The 18583-nt window shown below is 35.6% G+C and overlaps 1 protein-coding gene across 2 annotated transcripts in view; it reads left to right on the top strand.

Moving 5' to 3' along the window:
• The first annotated feature begins 219 nt into the window (after positions 1–219).
• Positions 220–18583, top strand: part of FZD3 (frizzled class receptor 3) — an 86477-nt gene continuing 68113 nt past the window's right edge. For both annotated transcript variants that reach the window (XM_006081931.2, XM_023755938.1), the window contains exons 1-2: positions 220–333; positions 998–1526. In XM_006081931.2, coding sequence (XP_006081993.1) covers positions 1338–1526 — 189 coding nt within the window. In that variant the 5' untranslated portion in view covers positions 220–333; positions 998–1337. The remainder of the gene's footprint in view (positions 334–997; positions 1527–18583) is intronic.

Below are 18583 nucleotides of genomic sequence, written 5' to 3'. Positions count from 1 at the left end.
ACCCCGACTTGGAATTGAACCCGAAACCTAGGTATGTGAGAATCAAACCTGCAGCCTTTTGTTGTACAGGAGGATGCTTCTACCAACTGAGCCACCTGGCCAGGGCTGAATCCATATATTTTTGTTTTATTTATATTTCATCTCTTTATTTTTTTGTTTGTGTTTTTTTGTTGTTGTTGTTGTTAATCCTCACCCAAGGATATTTTCCATTGATTTTTCAGAGAGAGGGAAAGACTGAGACAAACATCAATGTGAGAGAAACACATCGATTGGTTGGCTCCTACGCATACCCCGATCAAGGCCCGGGGCCAAGGAGGAGCCTGCAACCAAAAGGTACGTGCCTTTGATAAGAAATGGAACCCAGGATCCTTTGGTCCGCAGGCTGACAGTCTATCCACTGAGCCAAATCGGCTAGGGCTATATTTCATCTCTTTGGATACCTTCTGCCAAATCAATTAATGTAAAAATACACTATTAATGATTAAAACACATACAATAAATTTTAAATTCAGTAGCTTAGATTATAAGTATGACAGCTATTTAAATAAAATTTAGGACAATAGCATGAAATTTGTTCAAAATGAGTCAGTTACAGCTTGTGGTAAATGAAAATTGCTATCAATATAGACAAATTAGACCATATGTTATATAAACAATTAAAAGGGAAGAAATTTTACCTTTAAATACTTTTTTCCAATTACAGTTGACATTTAATATTTTATATTTTAAGTATTATTTAAAGATTGTTTTAGTGTATCTATAGCGTAAATGATAAGGTAGAAAAACTATATATGAAATACCTATGTATTTTATCTATTAGGTTAGTATGATATCTCTCATCAAATGTTGCTTATTTCTTTTTCTGATAGTTTATTGTTATAGTATAAAAAATACAACTGTTTCTGTATAGTGATTTTCAATCCTACAACATTAAACTTATCAAAGGCTTTTAGAGGAAATGACTAATTTCTCCCATTTAAAAAAAAATACTTTTTAGGTATTTCAATCAAAGGAAGAAATAGCTCTTCTAAGATGGAATCTGTTGTTTGGGAATGTGGTTGATCAACTTGATATGTTGGCCAAATGTGCCCTATGTAATAAAATGAAAAGAAGAGACAAGATGATGTCATTTTCCTGTATTGTGAAACCAAAAACAAATGCCTTTTGTGAGATCAAGCTAACAAACCTCTGACAGTGCAAAGAGTATTTAACTGTTTGAAGAACTTAATAGTAAAATATAGAAGAGTACTTCTTCAAGCTGAGACCTGCAGGTGTACAAAGATCTAAAATACATATCATAGGCCTGATCGTCCAAATCTCATTCAGATCCAAGAAGGATGGCTATGAGTTGGATCGTCTTCTATCTTTGGCCCTTGACTATGTTTGTGGGGCATATAGGTGGGCACAGTTTGTTTTCTTGTGAACCTATTACCTTGAGGATGTGCCAAGATTTGCCTTACAATACTACCTTCATGCCTAATCTTCTGAATCATTATGACCAACAGACAGCAGCTTTAGCAATGGAGGTAAGACTTAATCTATTCTTTGACATATCTTAGAAAATGATTCTTATTTTGCCCTGTTAACTTATCTAATGAATGTGTCTGATAAACAAAAGGGAAAGAATATGTTATTTTAAACTACATCTTGTACATTAAAAAGTTCTAGATTTAGGTTCTTCAAACTCTAATATTTGAAGAATTGATTTTTGGGGAATGTTACTTATTTTTTAGACATACTTTATAAAGAAATTTGAAACACTGAAACATGGAATATAATAGCCATTTAGGAGTTTAAAATTGCCCAAGTTATGATTACATTTTTTCTGTTGTTTGGCTGATAATAAAACTTTAGATAAAGACAGAATATAATAATATCCATAATTCATTCCTTAAGTATTGATGGTAATGTGATTTTGCAAAAAGAGTTCTTTTGTTCAGTCTTTAGGCTAGTGCTTTACAGTATTTCAGTTTTTTTTAAATGCTTAAAATGATTTTTTGGCTTACCATGTTTACATCAGTTTTGTGTATTTTTTAATAACAACTCAGAAGCAACAAAAATTTTTTGTTACCTGAATTATCTGTTCTTGACCACTCAAGATTTTATGAAATTTTACTCAAATTTTTCTAATGGTAATTTTTTAGGCACTTTTAATGATTTTACTTTATTTATTAATTTATTTTAATATTTTTTTTTATTGATTTCAGAGAGGAAGGGAGAGGGGGGGAGAGAGAGAAACATCAATGATGAGAGAAAATCATTGATTGGCTGTCTCCTGCAAGCCCCCTACTGGGGATCAAGCTCACAACCAGGGCATGTGCCCTTGACTGGAATCGAACTGGGACCCTTCAGTCCACAGGCCGACACTCTATCCACTGAGCCAAACCAGCTAGGGCTGATTTTAGGGTGACAGGCAACAAAGAAACTATGACAAATTAATGGATGTAATTAATAATAGGTTTAAATAAGCATGTGTTTCTATACTGGTTTTAGAGTTGTGGACAAGGATATGTTTACCAGATAAGAACAAGGAGGCAGTAAATGGTGGCAATAAGGAGCATATGTTTTGGATTTGGACAGACCTGGCTTTGAATTCTAGCTCTATCACTTTCTAGCTATATTACTTTGAGCAGGTTATGTGAACTTTTCTTATCATAGTTTCTTTGCTTGTAAAGTGGAGTTAATAATCATGCAAGTTTTTGTAAAGTACAAAATGAAACCACATGTACTATAAAGTAGTTGGCACATAGTAAGTACTCTAAAAGTGATAGCTTTTACCATTTACTCATTTCCTCATATTAATGTGGCTATATAATACATATAATTTACAAAGAATGTTTTCTACTTTAGTCTTTAATCCATTGTTACAGTGCTGTCAGTAAATTGAAGCCTACCTGTTTTGGAATTCTTCGTTTTATAATAAAATTCAAAGGTTCATTACTTCCGAATAGACTAACATAAATCTATCTAGGAAAATTTGTAGAAAGATCACTATTCATAGATTTTAAAATGTGGAGAGCATCTTATATATTCCAAATATATGAAGATGTTATAGAGGTTGAACAAAACATTTTCTGCTCTTCCTCTGATTACATAAGGTCTAACTAGTAGTAAAGAGAGATTTGATATTGATTGATAGATTAGGATATATGAAAATGGACATTGGTTTTAATACAGTAATTTGTTTCCAGGCATGGTAATCACTGCTGTGCATTAAAGCCATTAGTTTTCTCACAAAAATAAATTGAAGTAGAAGTACCCTTGTTTCTAGTATCATTACAGGTTAGTACAACTCCTTTGGAAAGCAAATAGAGTGGTAAGAAGCTGGTCATAAAGATTTTTGTACTGATTTGGGTTCACTTTTTGGCTGTGCCATGTAACTTTAAGACTTTGGAGTTAAATCACTTACCATCCCTGAGTCTTGGTTTCTTCATTTGTGAAAAGACATTAATAATTAAAATATCTCGAAGGGCTGTTAGGCTTAAATGAAAGATTTATAAAGTAGATAGCACAATTCATGGCACACAATAGGTGATCCGGAAATGTTGATTTTATTCCAAATTCCATTTCTAAATAATCCTACAGAGAAAGTACTAGAAAGATGATGTATGTGTTCCAAGTGAACTTGTAGGCTCATGGAACATTCATAATGATGGCATGTTAAGCTGTTTCTACCTTCTTCACAAATAAGCCCATGTGGTCTAGATATTTTATTGGCAATGAGGTTGCCTCGGTTTGAGTTTCACATATTCTAGGGAAAGCACCAAAGTGGGTAATACTTTCTAAGAGAAGGCTGATTTGAAGTAATTAATATTGGGGATAGTTGCCTGTAGTATGGTTGTCATATCAGGACAGTGCTACTATACTGACATAGTCATCTGACTGTTTGAGAGGGTGAAGTTTCAGCAATAGTAAAAGGTACTCGGCAGTCAACACAACATACTTCCAGAAGGAAATAAGGATTCTTGGGTCCTTACAAGGCTGATGACACCCTTCATCCAGGAACTTTGGATATATGTCTGCCAGCTTTTACCAGGAGCAAGTAATGGGAGCAGGTAATCCCAGCACATTCTTGAGTGTTCACTGTGAGATTTGGATTCAAAGATGGGTTCCTAGGTGTCGCATCTTTCAGCAGGCCCAGGCATCACGCCTGCCTGGCTTATTTCTGTTCTGATGTTTGGTGAGTCAAAATAATTGCTTGCAATAGGATAGTAAATAACAGTGAACTAGGGATACACAGATGAGAGCAAGTACAGGATCTGGGTTATCTCGAACTTGATTATTTACGATCAACAAGTTGGATATACTTTCATAGTACATAGAGGATTTCAAGTCTATGCTTTCATTGAAATTGGGAAATATTTAAATAATTGGATAAGTATCATTTTATTAAGTTGGAAAAGAAGATCCTTTGCTGGTATGTTTATTTCTCTACCCTACTTTCCAAACCATGCACATGTGTACACAAACACTAAATATTTACAACTTTTTAACGTGATGTCTTTCTTTTTCCCTTGAGTATCAGTGGCTTTTGATAGAAAAGAGTTTCTCAAACCATTTTGAGCTGTCCAAATTGCTAAGTAAATTTTTGGAAGCTGTACAGCATGGATAACAAATTGTCAGTAACTATATATACCAACCCACACATTACCAGGTATTTGTGTATTTGTGACTTTAATGATAATAAAAGAGATCTGAGCAGCCTTTTCTCCATTTTGAATAATTAAATTGAATAGGAAGGGCACTGTTCAGTGGAAAAAGCACTAGAATGGGGTGAGAAGACTTGTTTTTTGCTACTCATTAGTTTTGTGACTTCTTTGTGTTGTTTTCCTCTGGGAAATGAAGTTATCCCTGTCCATTTGACAAGGTTATTGTTAAGATCAAATGATATAGTGATATATTTGGTATATTAAAGATCTTTAAAAAGTTAAAGTGCAGAGCATTATTCTTTGTTGCCTGTCACCCTAATTTCTTAGGGAGGTTGATTGCATGTCTGTTCTTTTTTTCTTATTTTGAAATTAAACCTCTGTAGGAAAATCAGAGGAAAAACTCCTGGGATGGTTTGTGTTTGCTTCCATTTCTTGTTTTCTTTTGTCATTCTCATTAAGATTTTCTATAGCATAGGAAGTTGACAGAAGTATAGATCTAGTGAGAACATAGAGCAGGGGTGGGCAACCTTTTTGTGAGTGTGTGCCAAAACCAGCAAAATCTCTGACTCAAAATTCTTCTGCGTGCCAACCCTAATTTTTTGAGAACATGTTACTCCTACTTGATATCTCTTAAGGTGTACGTATGTGAAGAACCTTGAAGAAATAATAAAATTCATTTGAGCGACAAAAACACAGTGTATGATGATAAAAAATACATTTATTTTTTAATGTATACATGTACACTAATAGTCTGACAGAAAACTTTATGACTCCGTTTGATATTATCAGTGGGACTTTTGCTGCTGCATCACTGATGACAGAGATTTTTACATCAGATTTATATTTTGTGACCTTCAGAGATATGCACGAGCTACTACTTTCATCCGTCAGGCTGCTCCTATTATGAGACTTAACAAAATTCATCATTGAGAATAAAGATTCACAAGTGTATGTGGATGAAACCAAAACACTGGTCGGATCTAGGAAGGCAGGGAGAGTTAAGGCAGAGGCATAGAAATTGCTCTTCCCCTCTCTTGTCAATCCATGTCTATGGTCTTTAAGATAACTTGTTATGTAAAATTATTTATTTATCTAAGATGCACCTACACTGAATTTATCTGAAAAATAAAAAAGTCGATATTAAGAAAAAAATTGTAAATGGAAGATTATAGAGATGGTTTCGCGTGCCAGCAAAAGTTACTGGCGTGCCAGGGTTTGCCCACCCCTGACATAGAGCCTAAAAGCCTGCCTAAACATCCTTGGTATCCTTTATGGTTCAGTAAGAATAAAGCATGTTTGAACCCGTCTCCCAGTTATCCAAACTCAAATTTTAGCTTTATTTTCTATATTTTTTATTATGGAAAATTATATAGAAATATAGATAGAATAGTATAATGAACGCCATATACCCATCATCCAAATTTAAAAATTATTAACTTGTAGCTAGTCTTGTTTCATTCATGACCTCACACCCAACTAGTTTACTTAGAAGAAAGTCACAAGCACCATAATTTCATCCATAAATATTCCATTTATATCTATACTAATAATAGAGGAACATGCAAATTGTCTAGGATGCTGTCACAGTAACAGTAACTACCAGTAGGCTGCATGGGGCGACCAAAAGACTGAACAGTAGACTGCATGGGGCGATCAGACCAGCAGGGGGGCAGTTGGGGGTGACCAGGCCGGCAGGGGGGGCAGTTAGGGGCAATCAGGCCAGCAGGCAGAGGCAGTTAGGGGTGATCAGGCTGGCGTTGGGGGGGGGGTGCAGTTAGGGGCGATCAGGCAGGCAGACAGGTGAGCAGTTAGGAGCCAGCAGTCCCAGATTGTGAGAGGGATGTACGACTCCTGGTTTAGGCCCAATCCCGGGGATCCCAGATTGGAGAGGGTGCAGGCTGGGCTAAGGGGACCCCTCCCCGTGCATGAATTTTGTGCACCAGGCCTCTAGTATATCTATAAAGTAAGGACTCTGAAAATATATAAACGCCATACCTTTATCACTTCCTCAGTATCATCAAATACCCAATTATGTTCAAATTATTCTGAGCACTTCACATATTTTTTATAGTTGACTTTTCAAATCAGGATTCATGCATTGCATTCAATTAATGTCTTTTAAAGTCTCTTTTAATTTATAATTTCTCCTTTCCTTTTCCCTTTCCCTTTTTTCTTATAATATGTTTGTCCTGTAGAGTTTTCCATAGTCTTTACTGATTTCATCCCTGTGGTATTTACCATGTTCCTCTGTCTCCTTTTTTGACTTTTTTTTGTGTGTGTGTGGGATGGTGGGGGAGAACATTTCATAGGCACATAATATCTAGTTGTCATTCTGTAATTTTAGATCAATTTCCTAGATCAATAATTTTATTAGGGGTTTGCAAAATGATGATATTCTATCATTTTCATTTCTCAGCTGGAATTCTTTATAAACAGAAACTTCCTATTACTACTAGATGTACAGTTTGTATGAGAAAGATAAGATAAATACCTGATCATACTCTTTTATTAGTTTTTAGGATAAGTTGATTCCCAAACAATCTCCAAAGGTGATTTTTTTTAAAGCATCTTATGAACTCATGTATTTTTAACATATTTGATATGTTTCAATCCATTACAGTTATTATTCTTATTGGGGCTCAACCTATTCCATCTTTGGTAGTGGGAGCCTCTTTAAGGTAGCTCCTGAGTGTTTTTTACAGTACTCTAGTGGTTTCTAATAGCTTTCTTGCCATAATTCAAATCCATTTCATAAAATTCTGCCTCAAATCTTTGTTAATAAATAAATTTTAAGTAAATTTAATGACTTAGTTGGTTTTATTAAACAATTCATGAACAGGGCATCATCTTCTCTAGCAAGCAGATAAGGTCGGCAGGGGGGTTAGTGAGGGGTTATACAAGATGGAAGGCTTTTATAGTAAGGAGGGCAAAGCAAGGAGGTTATCAGCAAGGAAAAATGAAAGTTAATTGGAGGAAAGTAAGAGTTCATAGGTGATTATGGCTTCTCATTGGTTGAGTTTCAGTATTCTCATTGGATGGGCAAGAAGAAAACCTCCTGCTGGAATAGTAAAGTAGACGTACTTCCTGTGCAAGTACCCTTTTTCCGATTGGTTGGGATCTATAACTGAATTAATTGACTCTGTAATTGAGTCTTCCTGTTTGGACTAATTGGCAGCGATGAGTGATAATAGCTTGAGAGTTCCCTCTAACAGATCTTCCCAACCCCAATTTTAATTGAGGTTTCCTTTATTAATTTTCACACCGTGAATCATCAGTTTATCTAGGGAGTACTGATTCCTTTTAGTTGGAAATGATATTTAGAGACCACTATCTGGGTGCTAACCCTATTGATGCTAGGTTAATCATTTTTAGGCCTTTTCATGGACAGAGCCAGGAAATAATTTTTTAAAGGAAGTACATCATAAGTTTGTGCAGATACTTTCAATTCAAATAACATTGCAGAGTTTTTATTTAAATTTAATTTTGTTTTTTATACTGAAGCGTTATTATAGACATACATTGTAGTATTTCAGAATAATTTCATTATTATTACAGTATGATTACTGAAAGCAGTTTTAATATTTTTGTGTGCTTCTTTTTGCTTACGGATATCTTTCACCAAGGATATACAGTCAAATACTGTGTTTTAAAGTTACTTAAATACTTCTTCTCTTTGTGGTTAAACTCAATACACAGATTAATCATTTGATTTTGAGGAACAACCTAACAATTTTTTTGGTTTAAATTTATTTTATAATTATGTTTTAAAACTTTAGAACAAAGTACATTCTGAGAAGTCTAGTCTCTGACCTTTTCATTTAAAAATGTTTATACTTCCTTTAAAAATGTAAATATTTATTTAAAATGTTTTTATATTTATCTATATCTGTATATTCTTTCACCTTTCTTTGATATAATGTCATACTGTTTGTTTTTACTACTTTACTTTTTCACTTAATATGTACTAAATATTCCTTAGTAGTATTTACAGATATTACTCAAAAATATTTTATAATTGTGGCAAAATTTACATGGCATAAAACTTACCATTTCAACCATTTTTAAATGTATAGTTCAGTGGCATTAAGTACATTCACCTGTTAATGTAATCATCACAAATAACCTTCTCCTATACTTTTTCATTTTCCAAAACTGAAACACTGTACCCATTAAACAATAATCTTTCGTTATTCTGTCCTCCAAGTCCCTGACAACTACCATTCTACTTTCTTTCTGAATTAGACTGCTGTAGGTACCTCATATAAGTGGTATCATACAATATTTGTATTTTTGTGACTGGCTTTTTTCACTTAGTATAATGTCTTCAAGGGTCATCCATGTAGCATGTGTCAGAATTTTCTTTCTCTTTAAGGCTGAATAATACTCCATTGTATGTATATACCACACATTTAGTTTATTCATTCATCTGTCAGACACTTGGGTTGCTTGTACCTTTTGGCTATTGTAAATAATGATGCCATGAACATGGTTGTACAAATATCAGTTCCAATCTCTGCTTTCAATTTTTTGGGGGAGAGGAGGCCACAATACTGTTTTCCATAGCAACTGCTCCATTTTTTTTTTCTACAGCTGCTCCATTTTATATACCAGCAGTGCAAAGGGTTCCAATTTCTCCACATCCTCACCAACACTAGTTATGTATTTTTTTCCTGGATAATAGTTATCCTAATAGGTGTGAGGTTGTCTTCATTTTTTAAAATTCAGTTCTTACTGAAGGATTGTTTGCTGCTTTTTTGCTATTGAAAGCAGAGCTTGTCCTATTCATCTTTGTATACTCTGTACCTAACAGTACCTCACACATAGTAACTGCTAAATATATATTTTAATGAATTAATGAACTTTATAAACGGTGAATTTCGTAAGAGGTGGTAGTATTCATGGTTATGGTTACGATGCTGTATCTAACCACTTAATCTCCAGGAGTGGTAAATAGTAGTAGTATCCTTGGTTAGGATGGTAGTAATGGTAATCCTAACATGAAGGATATCATTTAGCATTTAACCTGTGAACACTAGTTTTTTACTTTGCCCCCCTGCCCATTTTTGGGTCTTTACTTGATGCTTTCAACATACATATTTACACTTATAAGTGGTGTAATTAAGCTAAGGAATAAAACAACCAAATTTTCACATCCCTAGACCTTTCATGTTCCTTCTGCCTTAATACTCTCTTCTCCGTCTTTGCCTGTCAAAATTCTAAGTTGTACTTAATAGATTAATAAGTAGAAAAAAAGTAGGGGTAGTTAACAAAACATTATGTATGGTATCATCCTGCTTTGGTTGAAAAAAAAAATGTATGTTCATCTGGAAGGCTTTTCCCCAAGGCTAGCAGTGGTTGTTCCTGAATTAGTACAGTTTATTTGTGTTTTCTGTGTTCTTCATTTAATGTTCTTTTTTCTGGTTTTCAGTAAGAAACACATTGTGCTTTTAAAACAATAAAATTAGTACAGAAACTTTATTGTTAAAAGCTCAAGGGTCCTTTTTGGTTTAGCACCCAGTTGCAGTGCCTAAGACTTAAGTATTTATTACAGATATTTTGATTTAATGACTGAAACTTAAGGAAGAATTTGGTAAATTCATAAAGGCATAAAGTGCTCAGGGGATTCAAAAGAGAAGGCTCATCAATTGCAGATGATATGTGAATTGGCCCTGAAAGACAGTTTTGTGTGTGTGTGTGTGTGTTTAGGGAATGGCATAATATACACCTATGTACCAGTAGTTATTAACATTTTATGGACAGTCTTTTTGGAAATGAAATTTCTTTGATTATATACTTGAAATTCATGATTTATATCTTTAGAATACATGCATTATCCAGCAGATTTACTACTCTTACTGTCTTTTGTTTAGGTTAATAAGGTGGTTTTTCCCTAAGCAAACAACAATTTAGTGAGTTGGCTTAAGAAGCGTATTGTGTGACAGGGAAACCAGCCAGAATTAAGAAGCTTCTAAATTGAAAAATGTACACATGAGTAGTGGAGAATTAATTGCATTTAGTTACTTCTGACTTTAGGGGGAAAATAGCAGCTTTTAAAATTTCTAATTGATTTTCTTGTGCGACAAATCACTTTAAAGGAATACCTTTTAAAAACTTGTATTCAATTAACTTATTAATATTAAGTGTGGTGGAATTTGATTTTTAAAGTTTCACTTTTTGAGACAGACCGTACTTAACAATTGTTTATGATATTTGAAGTGTTAAAGTTTACTTCCTAAAGGTCTGCTTTGGGGACACCCCTTTGACTTAAGAAGATAAATATATTCCTGTGATAATGGCATATTTCTGCAAACCAACTCACTAAAAGACTATTGGAAAGCATTTAATGTGCTCAATGAGATATTTAAAAATATTAGGATTTGTAAAAGGAAATCTGTTGGGCTTAAAGGTGTTTTACAAACCTAGATTTTTTTATATACAAAGTAATTATTAAAGTTTTGGATCTTTTATCATTAGGAATTTTATTGTTACAAAAAAAAAAGAATTTTAAAGGTATATGTAATCACTTAAACTTATTCTAAAGAATTGTTTTTTAATTTCTTTTTCTAATTTGGATCTGAAATAGAATTGAATACTATTTTTGAATTTTCAAGACCATTCCACATTTGGCTTCACATTTCGTGAATTTAGTCATACTATTCCCAAACCCAGTAGGATACTATTTCTATGGTTACCAGACCTTTGTAGAGTGACTGAGATTGGAATTCTGATTCTCATGAGTCAAATTTTGGCCTTTGACTCTGTCCCTTTCTCACATCCCTTGCTAAGCTTCTGCTGTTGCTATGCTTGAAGGCTTGTCAGCTAGCAGGTTCCTATGGTAACAGGAATGGAAATTTGAAAGAAGAAAGAGATTGGGAGCACAGAGGCTTGGTTGATTTGAATTTGAACAAAGAATGGTAGGTTCCACGTTGTGTACCTTTGTTGTAGAAATCAGAAATTTAATTTTAGAAAGTTACTTTTCAGTTTGTAAACTTCCTATACTTGGTCTTAATTTAGTGAACAGAAGTAGTTCTGTTTAAGGAAGTACTCAGTAAGAATCTTAAAATTTAATCAGATAAAGATCCTTTTTCTACTTCATAGTGCTTTAATAGTATAACTTATTTTATATACTTGTTCCCAACTCTACAGTATTCAGGCTACCTCATTAAATTTTTATTTTGTTGAGATTAAAAATTGTTAGGGTTAAAGTCAAGGCAATTTGCTTGTTTGAAAAATATTAATATTTTTGTTTTTATATAACAGCTTTTTTGGGGTATAATTTGTATACAATAAACTGCACCCATTTACAGTGTTCAATTCAATGAGTTTTAAGAGATGTATATATATACCCATGAAACCATCAAGATATAGAGCATTTCCATCACCTCAAAATTCTCCTTGTGTCCCTTTGTAGTCCACACCCTGTTGACTCCCTGCTCCAAACAACAACAGATCTGCTTTCTGTCACTATGGATTACTTTAATTTTCTAGAGTTTTATATAAATGTAGTCATATAGTATCTACTTTTTTATGTCTGGTTTCTCTCACCCAGCATAATGATATTGAGATTTATCCATGTTTTGTTTTGCTTTTTAAAACATAATTTCCATTGACTTTCTTTCTCACTTGGCATTTGAGAACAGGGACTTTAACAGGTTTCTTCATGTCCATCAAATAGGCCTTCTTCAGTTCTATTAATTTGCAACTCTTCAGTAATCCCCTTGAAAGTTATCATTTACTGGGTTCTGTATGCTATTTTATGTATTATTTATGTATTATTAAAGCTCTTTTACAGAGGAGAAAACTAAAGTTTAGAGAGGTTATATAGAACAGATTGGTTAAGCTCAAGGGCTTTGGATTAGAATGCCACGGTTTGACTCTTGGCTCTTTGCAGCTGTGTGATCTTGGGCAAATTACTTAACTTTCTATGCCTCATTTTCTTCACATGTATTATAAAATGGGATTAATAATTATAGTACCTACTTTTTTTTTTTTTTTAGTTAATCCTCACTTGAGGGTATTTTTTTCCATTGATTTTTAGAGTGAGTGGAAGTGAGGGAAGAAGGGAGAGGGGAGAGAGAGAGGGAGAGGAACATGGATGTGAAAGAGACACATCAGTTGGTTGCCTCCCACACATGCCTCAACTGGGGCCAGGAATCGAACCTGCTACCCAGGTATGTGCCTTGACTGGGAATCAAACCCTAGATCCTTCTGTGCATGGGTCGATGCTCTAAATCGCTGAGCCTCACCAGCCAGGGCCGTAGTACCTCCTTTATGAGATTGTTGAGAGGGTTAATGAGATAATGTGTGTAAGGCACTTAGAACACTGCCTGGCCTATACTAACTGTCAGTAAATGCTAGCTGAGATATGACACAAGGTACTTGTAGTTAATAAGTGATAGATAGGAGAATAAACTTAATAGCTTTAGACTCAGTGCAAGCAATGCAAAATGTCACTCAAATCAATTTTATAGTTCATGATGGAGCTCACAGATGGAGGTTAACAATATTGCATTTGTTAGTATTTTATGTATTACTTAGTACCAAGCAAGTTTGAGACTTGCTTAAAACATACATATGCATATACATATGATACACATACACACACACACATCAGCATGTGACCATAATATATATTTTAACTTTGATTTTAAAATAATTATAGACTCACAGGACATTGCAAAATAGTATAGGAGATTCTGTGTACTCTACCTAGTTCCCCCCATCTTACTATCTTATATAACTACTAGAAGCCCAGCGCGTGAAATCACGCAGCCCCTCCCACCCGCACGCGCCTTGTCGCACTCACCCGGCGGCTGCCAGGCACCCGGGACCCGGGCTGCTTTGCTCCGGCTGCTGCCAGGCACCCACCCGGGACCAGGGCTGCTTGGCTCCAGCCACCGCTGCCAGGCACCTAGGACCGGGGCTGCTTCGCTCCGGCCACTGCCGCCACCCACCTGGTTCTCTGTGGTTCCCCATCCAGTCGTTGGTCGTTATGGCCACAGGCCTTTTATAATATAGATTTTACAATATCAAAACCTAGAAATTAACATTGATACAATGAACAGACCTTATAGTTCACTAGTTTTTACATGTGTTCACTTTTATTTGTGTGTATACGCAAATGTACATGTGTGTAGTCTTTGCAATTTTATCACATGTATAAATTGATGTAGCCACTGCTACAGTTAAGAAACAGAACTGTTTTATCACCACCAAGGAATTCCCTCTCCTCTCCCTTCCTAATCCCAAGCAGCCACTCATTTGTTCTCTATCTCTGTAATTTTTGTCATTCTAAGAATGTTACATACAAGTAAATAGGGTTATACAATATGTAATTTTTTGAGATTAGCTTTTTTTCATTTAAGTTCCATCCAAGTTGTTACAGGTATCAATAGTCATTATTTTTAATTACTGAGTAGTATTCCAATATAGAGATGCACCACAATTTGCACAATTACTCAGTCACGTATTGAAGGACATTGGGTTGTTTCCAGTTCTTTGCAATTACAAATAAAGCTGTTGAGAAAATTCATGAACAGCTTTTTGAGTAGACATAACTTTTCTACCAACACTTCGATCTTGAACTTCCAGAAATGTGAAATAATGAACTTATGTTGTTTAAGCCACTCGGTTTGTGTGATACTTTGTTATGGAAGCCTCAGCAAACTAATAAAATGTATATCCATTCATTTATTCCTATCTTCCTTGACTTCTTTCATCAGGGTTTTATACAAGTTCTATATTTGTTTTGTTGGATTTATGTGTTTGAGTGTTTTTAGTGATTTTAAATGTATTGTTTAAGTTAGTTCCCAAATGCTAATTATATAGAAAAATACAATTTAAAAATATTTTTCTCATATCCTACAACCTTGCTGAACTCAATTGTTAGTTCTAGGTGTTTTTTTGTAGATTATTTGGGGTGTTCTGTGTAGACAGTAATATCATCTGCAAGTAGAGACTGTTTTCTTTTTCCCAATCTCTACATCTGTTATTTCCTTTTCTTGCTTTAATTCTGTTGGTAGGACTTCCAGTACCATCCTATATAATAAAAGGCTAATATGCAAATTGATCAAACGGTAGAACGGCCGGTCACTATGACATGCACTAACCACCAGGGGGCAGACGCTTAACACAGGAGCTGCCCCTTGGTGGTCAATGCACTCCCACAGGGGGAGCGCCGCTCAGCCAGAAGCTGGGTTCACGGCTGGCAAGTGCAGCAGCAGTGGCGGGAGCTTCTCCCACCTCCGCTGCAGTGCTAAGGATGTCCGACTGCAGGCTGAAGCCTGCTCCCTGTGGGATCAGGCATAAGCCATCAGTTGGACATCCCCCGAGGGCTCTCGGACTGCGAGAGGGTGCAGGCTGGGCTGAGGGGGACCCCCCCCCCCCCAGTGCACGAATTTCATGCACCGGACCTCTAGTCTATATATATAAAAGCCTCAGTGACCCTTCAACCAGTACTATGATGCACACTGATCACCAGGGGGCAGGCAGTCAGGGCACAGGTATGGAAACATGGAACAGACTGATTAATCTGGCCTGCAGGAATTGAGCCGAAATCAGCAATCCAACATCCCCAAAGGGTTCTGGATTGCGAGAGGGTGCAGGCCAGGTCGAGGGACCCCACTGGTGCACAAATCCGTGCACCGGGCCTCTCATATTGAAAAAGATCAGTGAGAGCAGGCATCTGTCTGTCCCTTGTTTCCAATCTTATGAGTAAGAATCCAGTGTGTCACTATTAAGTATGATGTTAACTATAATGTTTTTGTAGATGTACCTTATTGAGTTGAGAACGTTACCGTCTAATTCTAGTTTGCTGAAAACTTTTAAAATCGTGAATGCTATTTCTGCATCATTTGGTATGATTATGTGATTTTTGTCAGCTTGTTAATTTGGTGGATTACATTCATTGACTTTGAATATTGAGTCAGCCTTGACTTTGTGGAACAAACCCTACTAGGTTGGGGTATATAATGCTTTTAATATATTTTTGGATTTGATTTGTTACTATTTTAAGGATTTTTGCATGTATGTTCATGTGGGGTATTGGTTTGTAGTTTTCTTCTTTTGTACTATCTTTGTTTGGCTTTAATAGTAATCCTGGCTTCATATAATTAGTTGAGATTAATTCTCTGCTATTTTCTGGAAGAGATTGTTTAGAATTGGTATTAATTCTTCTTTGAATGTTGGTTAGATTTTACCAATGAAATCATCTGGCCTGTGCACTTCTTTTTCAAGAGATTTTAATCTACAAATTCAATTTCTTTAATAGTTATAGGACTACTCAGATTATCAGTTTTATCTTAGGTGAGTTTTGATAGTTTGTGGCTTTTGAGGAACTGGCCCACTTCATTTAAATGATCTAGATTAGGTATATACAGTTATTTATATTATTTCCTTATCTTCTTAATGTCTGCAGAGACGCCAATGACATCCTTTCTTTCATTCTTGATATTGGTAATTTGTGTTTCTCATTTTTCTTTATTAGTCTTGCTAAAATCTTATAAATTTTATTGATATTTTCAAGGTGATTTTTTTCTATTTTTCCGTTTTTAGTTTCATTTATTTATTTTCTTTATTTTCTTACTATTTGCTTGCTTTTCATTTATTTTGTTCCTTTTGGCTATTATGAATAATCCTGCTCTGCTATGAGCATTCATATACAAATTTTTATTATTTTTTTATCTTTAATTTCTTTATTAGTTAAGGTATTACAAATGTGTCCTCATCCCCCCATTAACCCCCAACCTCCCCCCTCCCCCACTCATGCCATATACAAATTTTTGCTTGAACACCATTTTTAATTCTTTTGGGTATGTACACAGGAGTGGAATTGTTGAATCATTTGGCAGTTCTATGTTTAACTTCTTGAAGAATCACCACACTCTTTTCCATAGTGGATGCCTCATTTTACATTTTCATAAACAATGTATAAGGGTTTCAGTTTCTCCACAGCCTTTCAACACTTTTATTTTTAAATTATAGCTATCCTACTGGGTGTGCTATGGTGTTTTGATTTAAATTTCCTTAATGACTAATGATATTGAGCATCTTTTTATGTGTTTATTGGTCATTGTATAACTTCTTTACAGAAATGTCTGTTCATGTTTTTGGCCCATTTAAAAAATTGGGTTGTCTTTTTGGGTTGAGTTATAGGAATTCTTTATGTATTCTGGATACTAGACCCTTATCAGATAGCTGACTTACAAATATTTTCTTCCATTCTGAGGTTTGTCTGTTCACACTCTTGATAGTGCCCTTTAATACACAAAAGGTTTTCATTTTGAATTTGATTTTGATGAAGTCCAATTTATCTAATTTTTCTTTTGTGCTTTTGGTGTCCTATCTAAGAAACCATTGCTAAATCCAGGGTCATGAAACTTCTAAAAGTTTCATAGATTTTGCTCTTATATTTAGGCCTTTGATGCATTTAGAATTAATTTTTATATATGGTGTAAAGCACAAGGATCCAACTTTATTCTTTTGCATGTGAATTTTGTCTATAGCCTCACAAGACCGCCAAAGTTCTGATGGTTTCTCATTTTTCTAGCATTAGCCTAGGCCAGTGGTCGGCAAACTGCAGCCCCTTGAGTGTGGCTCTTCCACAAAATACCACGTGCGGGCGCACACGTACAGTGTGATTGAAACTTCGTGGCCACACTCAAGGGGCCAAAGAGCCACATGTGGCTCTCGAGCCGCAGTTTGCCGACCACTGCCTAGGCAAATTTGATTCTCAGCTTCTTTTTTATTTTCATATATTTTATTAATTATTTTACAGAGAGGAGAGGAGAGGGATAGAGAGTCAGAAACATCGATGAGAGAGAAACATCGATCAGCTGCCTCCTGCACACCTCCTACTGGGGATGTGCCCGCAACCAGGGTACATGCCCTTGACCAGAATCGAACCTGGAACCTTTCAGTCCGCAGGCCAATGCTCTATCCACTGAGCCAAACCAGTTAGGGCGATTCTCAGCTTCTTGCCTTATGTCCAGATTCAACAAATGCCTCCTTGGAAATGTGGTTGCGCTAATCAGGCCACCTCACTATGCTTCCCTGCTCTCTTGATTCTTGGTCTCTCTAGTTCTTTTCCTTTAGTAGTTCTCTAATAGCTTTTTTTTTAGTCCTCACCTGAGAATATTTTTCCATTGATTTTTTAGAGAAAGTGGAAAAGAGAGGGAAAGACAGAAATATCGATGTAAGAGAAGCACATTGATTGGTTGCCTCCTGCACAGGCCGGAGTGGAGCCTGCAACCAAGATATGTTCCCTTGACCGGAATCAAACCTGGGATGCTTAGGTCCGCAGGCTGACGCTCTATCCACTGAGCCAAACCTGCTAGGGCCCAATAGCTTTAAAAATATTTTTAAAAATATTTTTTTAAACCTTTTTTTTCCTGGATTTTAAAGCTGTTCTTTTTTTTCTTTTTTTAAGTTTGCTCTGAAAGAAGTAGAGATTCTTTTTATATTTTTATTGATTTCAGAGAGGAAGGGAGAGGGAGAGAGATGGAAACATCAGTGATGAGAGAGAATCATTGATTGGTTGCTTCCTGTACACCCCACACTGGGGATCAAGCCTGCAATCCAGGCATGTGCCCTGACTAGGAATCGAACCATGACCTCCTGATTCATAGCTCGACGCTCAACCACTGAGCCACGCCAGCCCGGCTAAATCTGTTCTTGATGGATGCATTGGTTTAACACAAACTACTACTTCATACCTGGAAGTGATAGTAACATATAGTTTATTGCCACAAATAGTTTATTGTTATACTGGTATATTGGTTATCACATCCATTATCCAGTTAACTTCTTTTTTAATTAAATCTTTATTGTTGAGAGTATTATATATATCCCCTTTTTACCCCCATTGACCCCTTTTTGCCTGCCCCTGCTCCCCCCACACACACACACCCCAGGCCTTCACCATCCTATTGTCTGTG

Source organism: Myotis lucifugus, unplaced genomic scaffold, assembly GCF_000147115.1.
Source record: "Myotis lucifugus unplaced genomic scaffold, Myoluc2.0 scaffold_1, whole genome shotgun sequence".
Classification (NCBI taxonomy): Eukaryota; Metazoa; Chordata; class Mammalia; order Chiroptera; family Vespertilionidae; genus Myotis; species Myotis lucifugus.
Note: the sequence above shows the minus strand (reverse complement) of the source record. Positions and strands in the feature narration are given on the sequence as shown.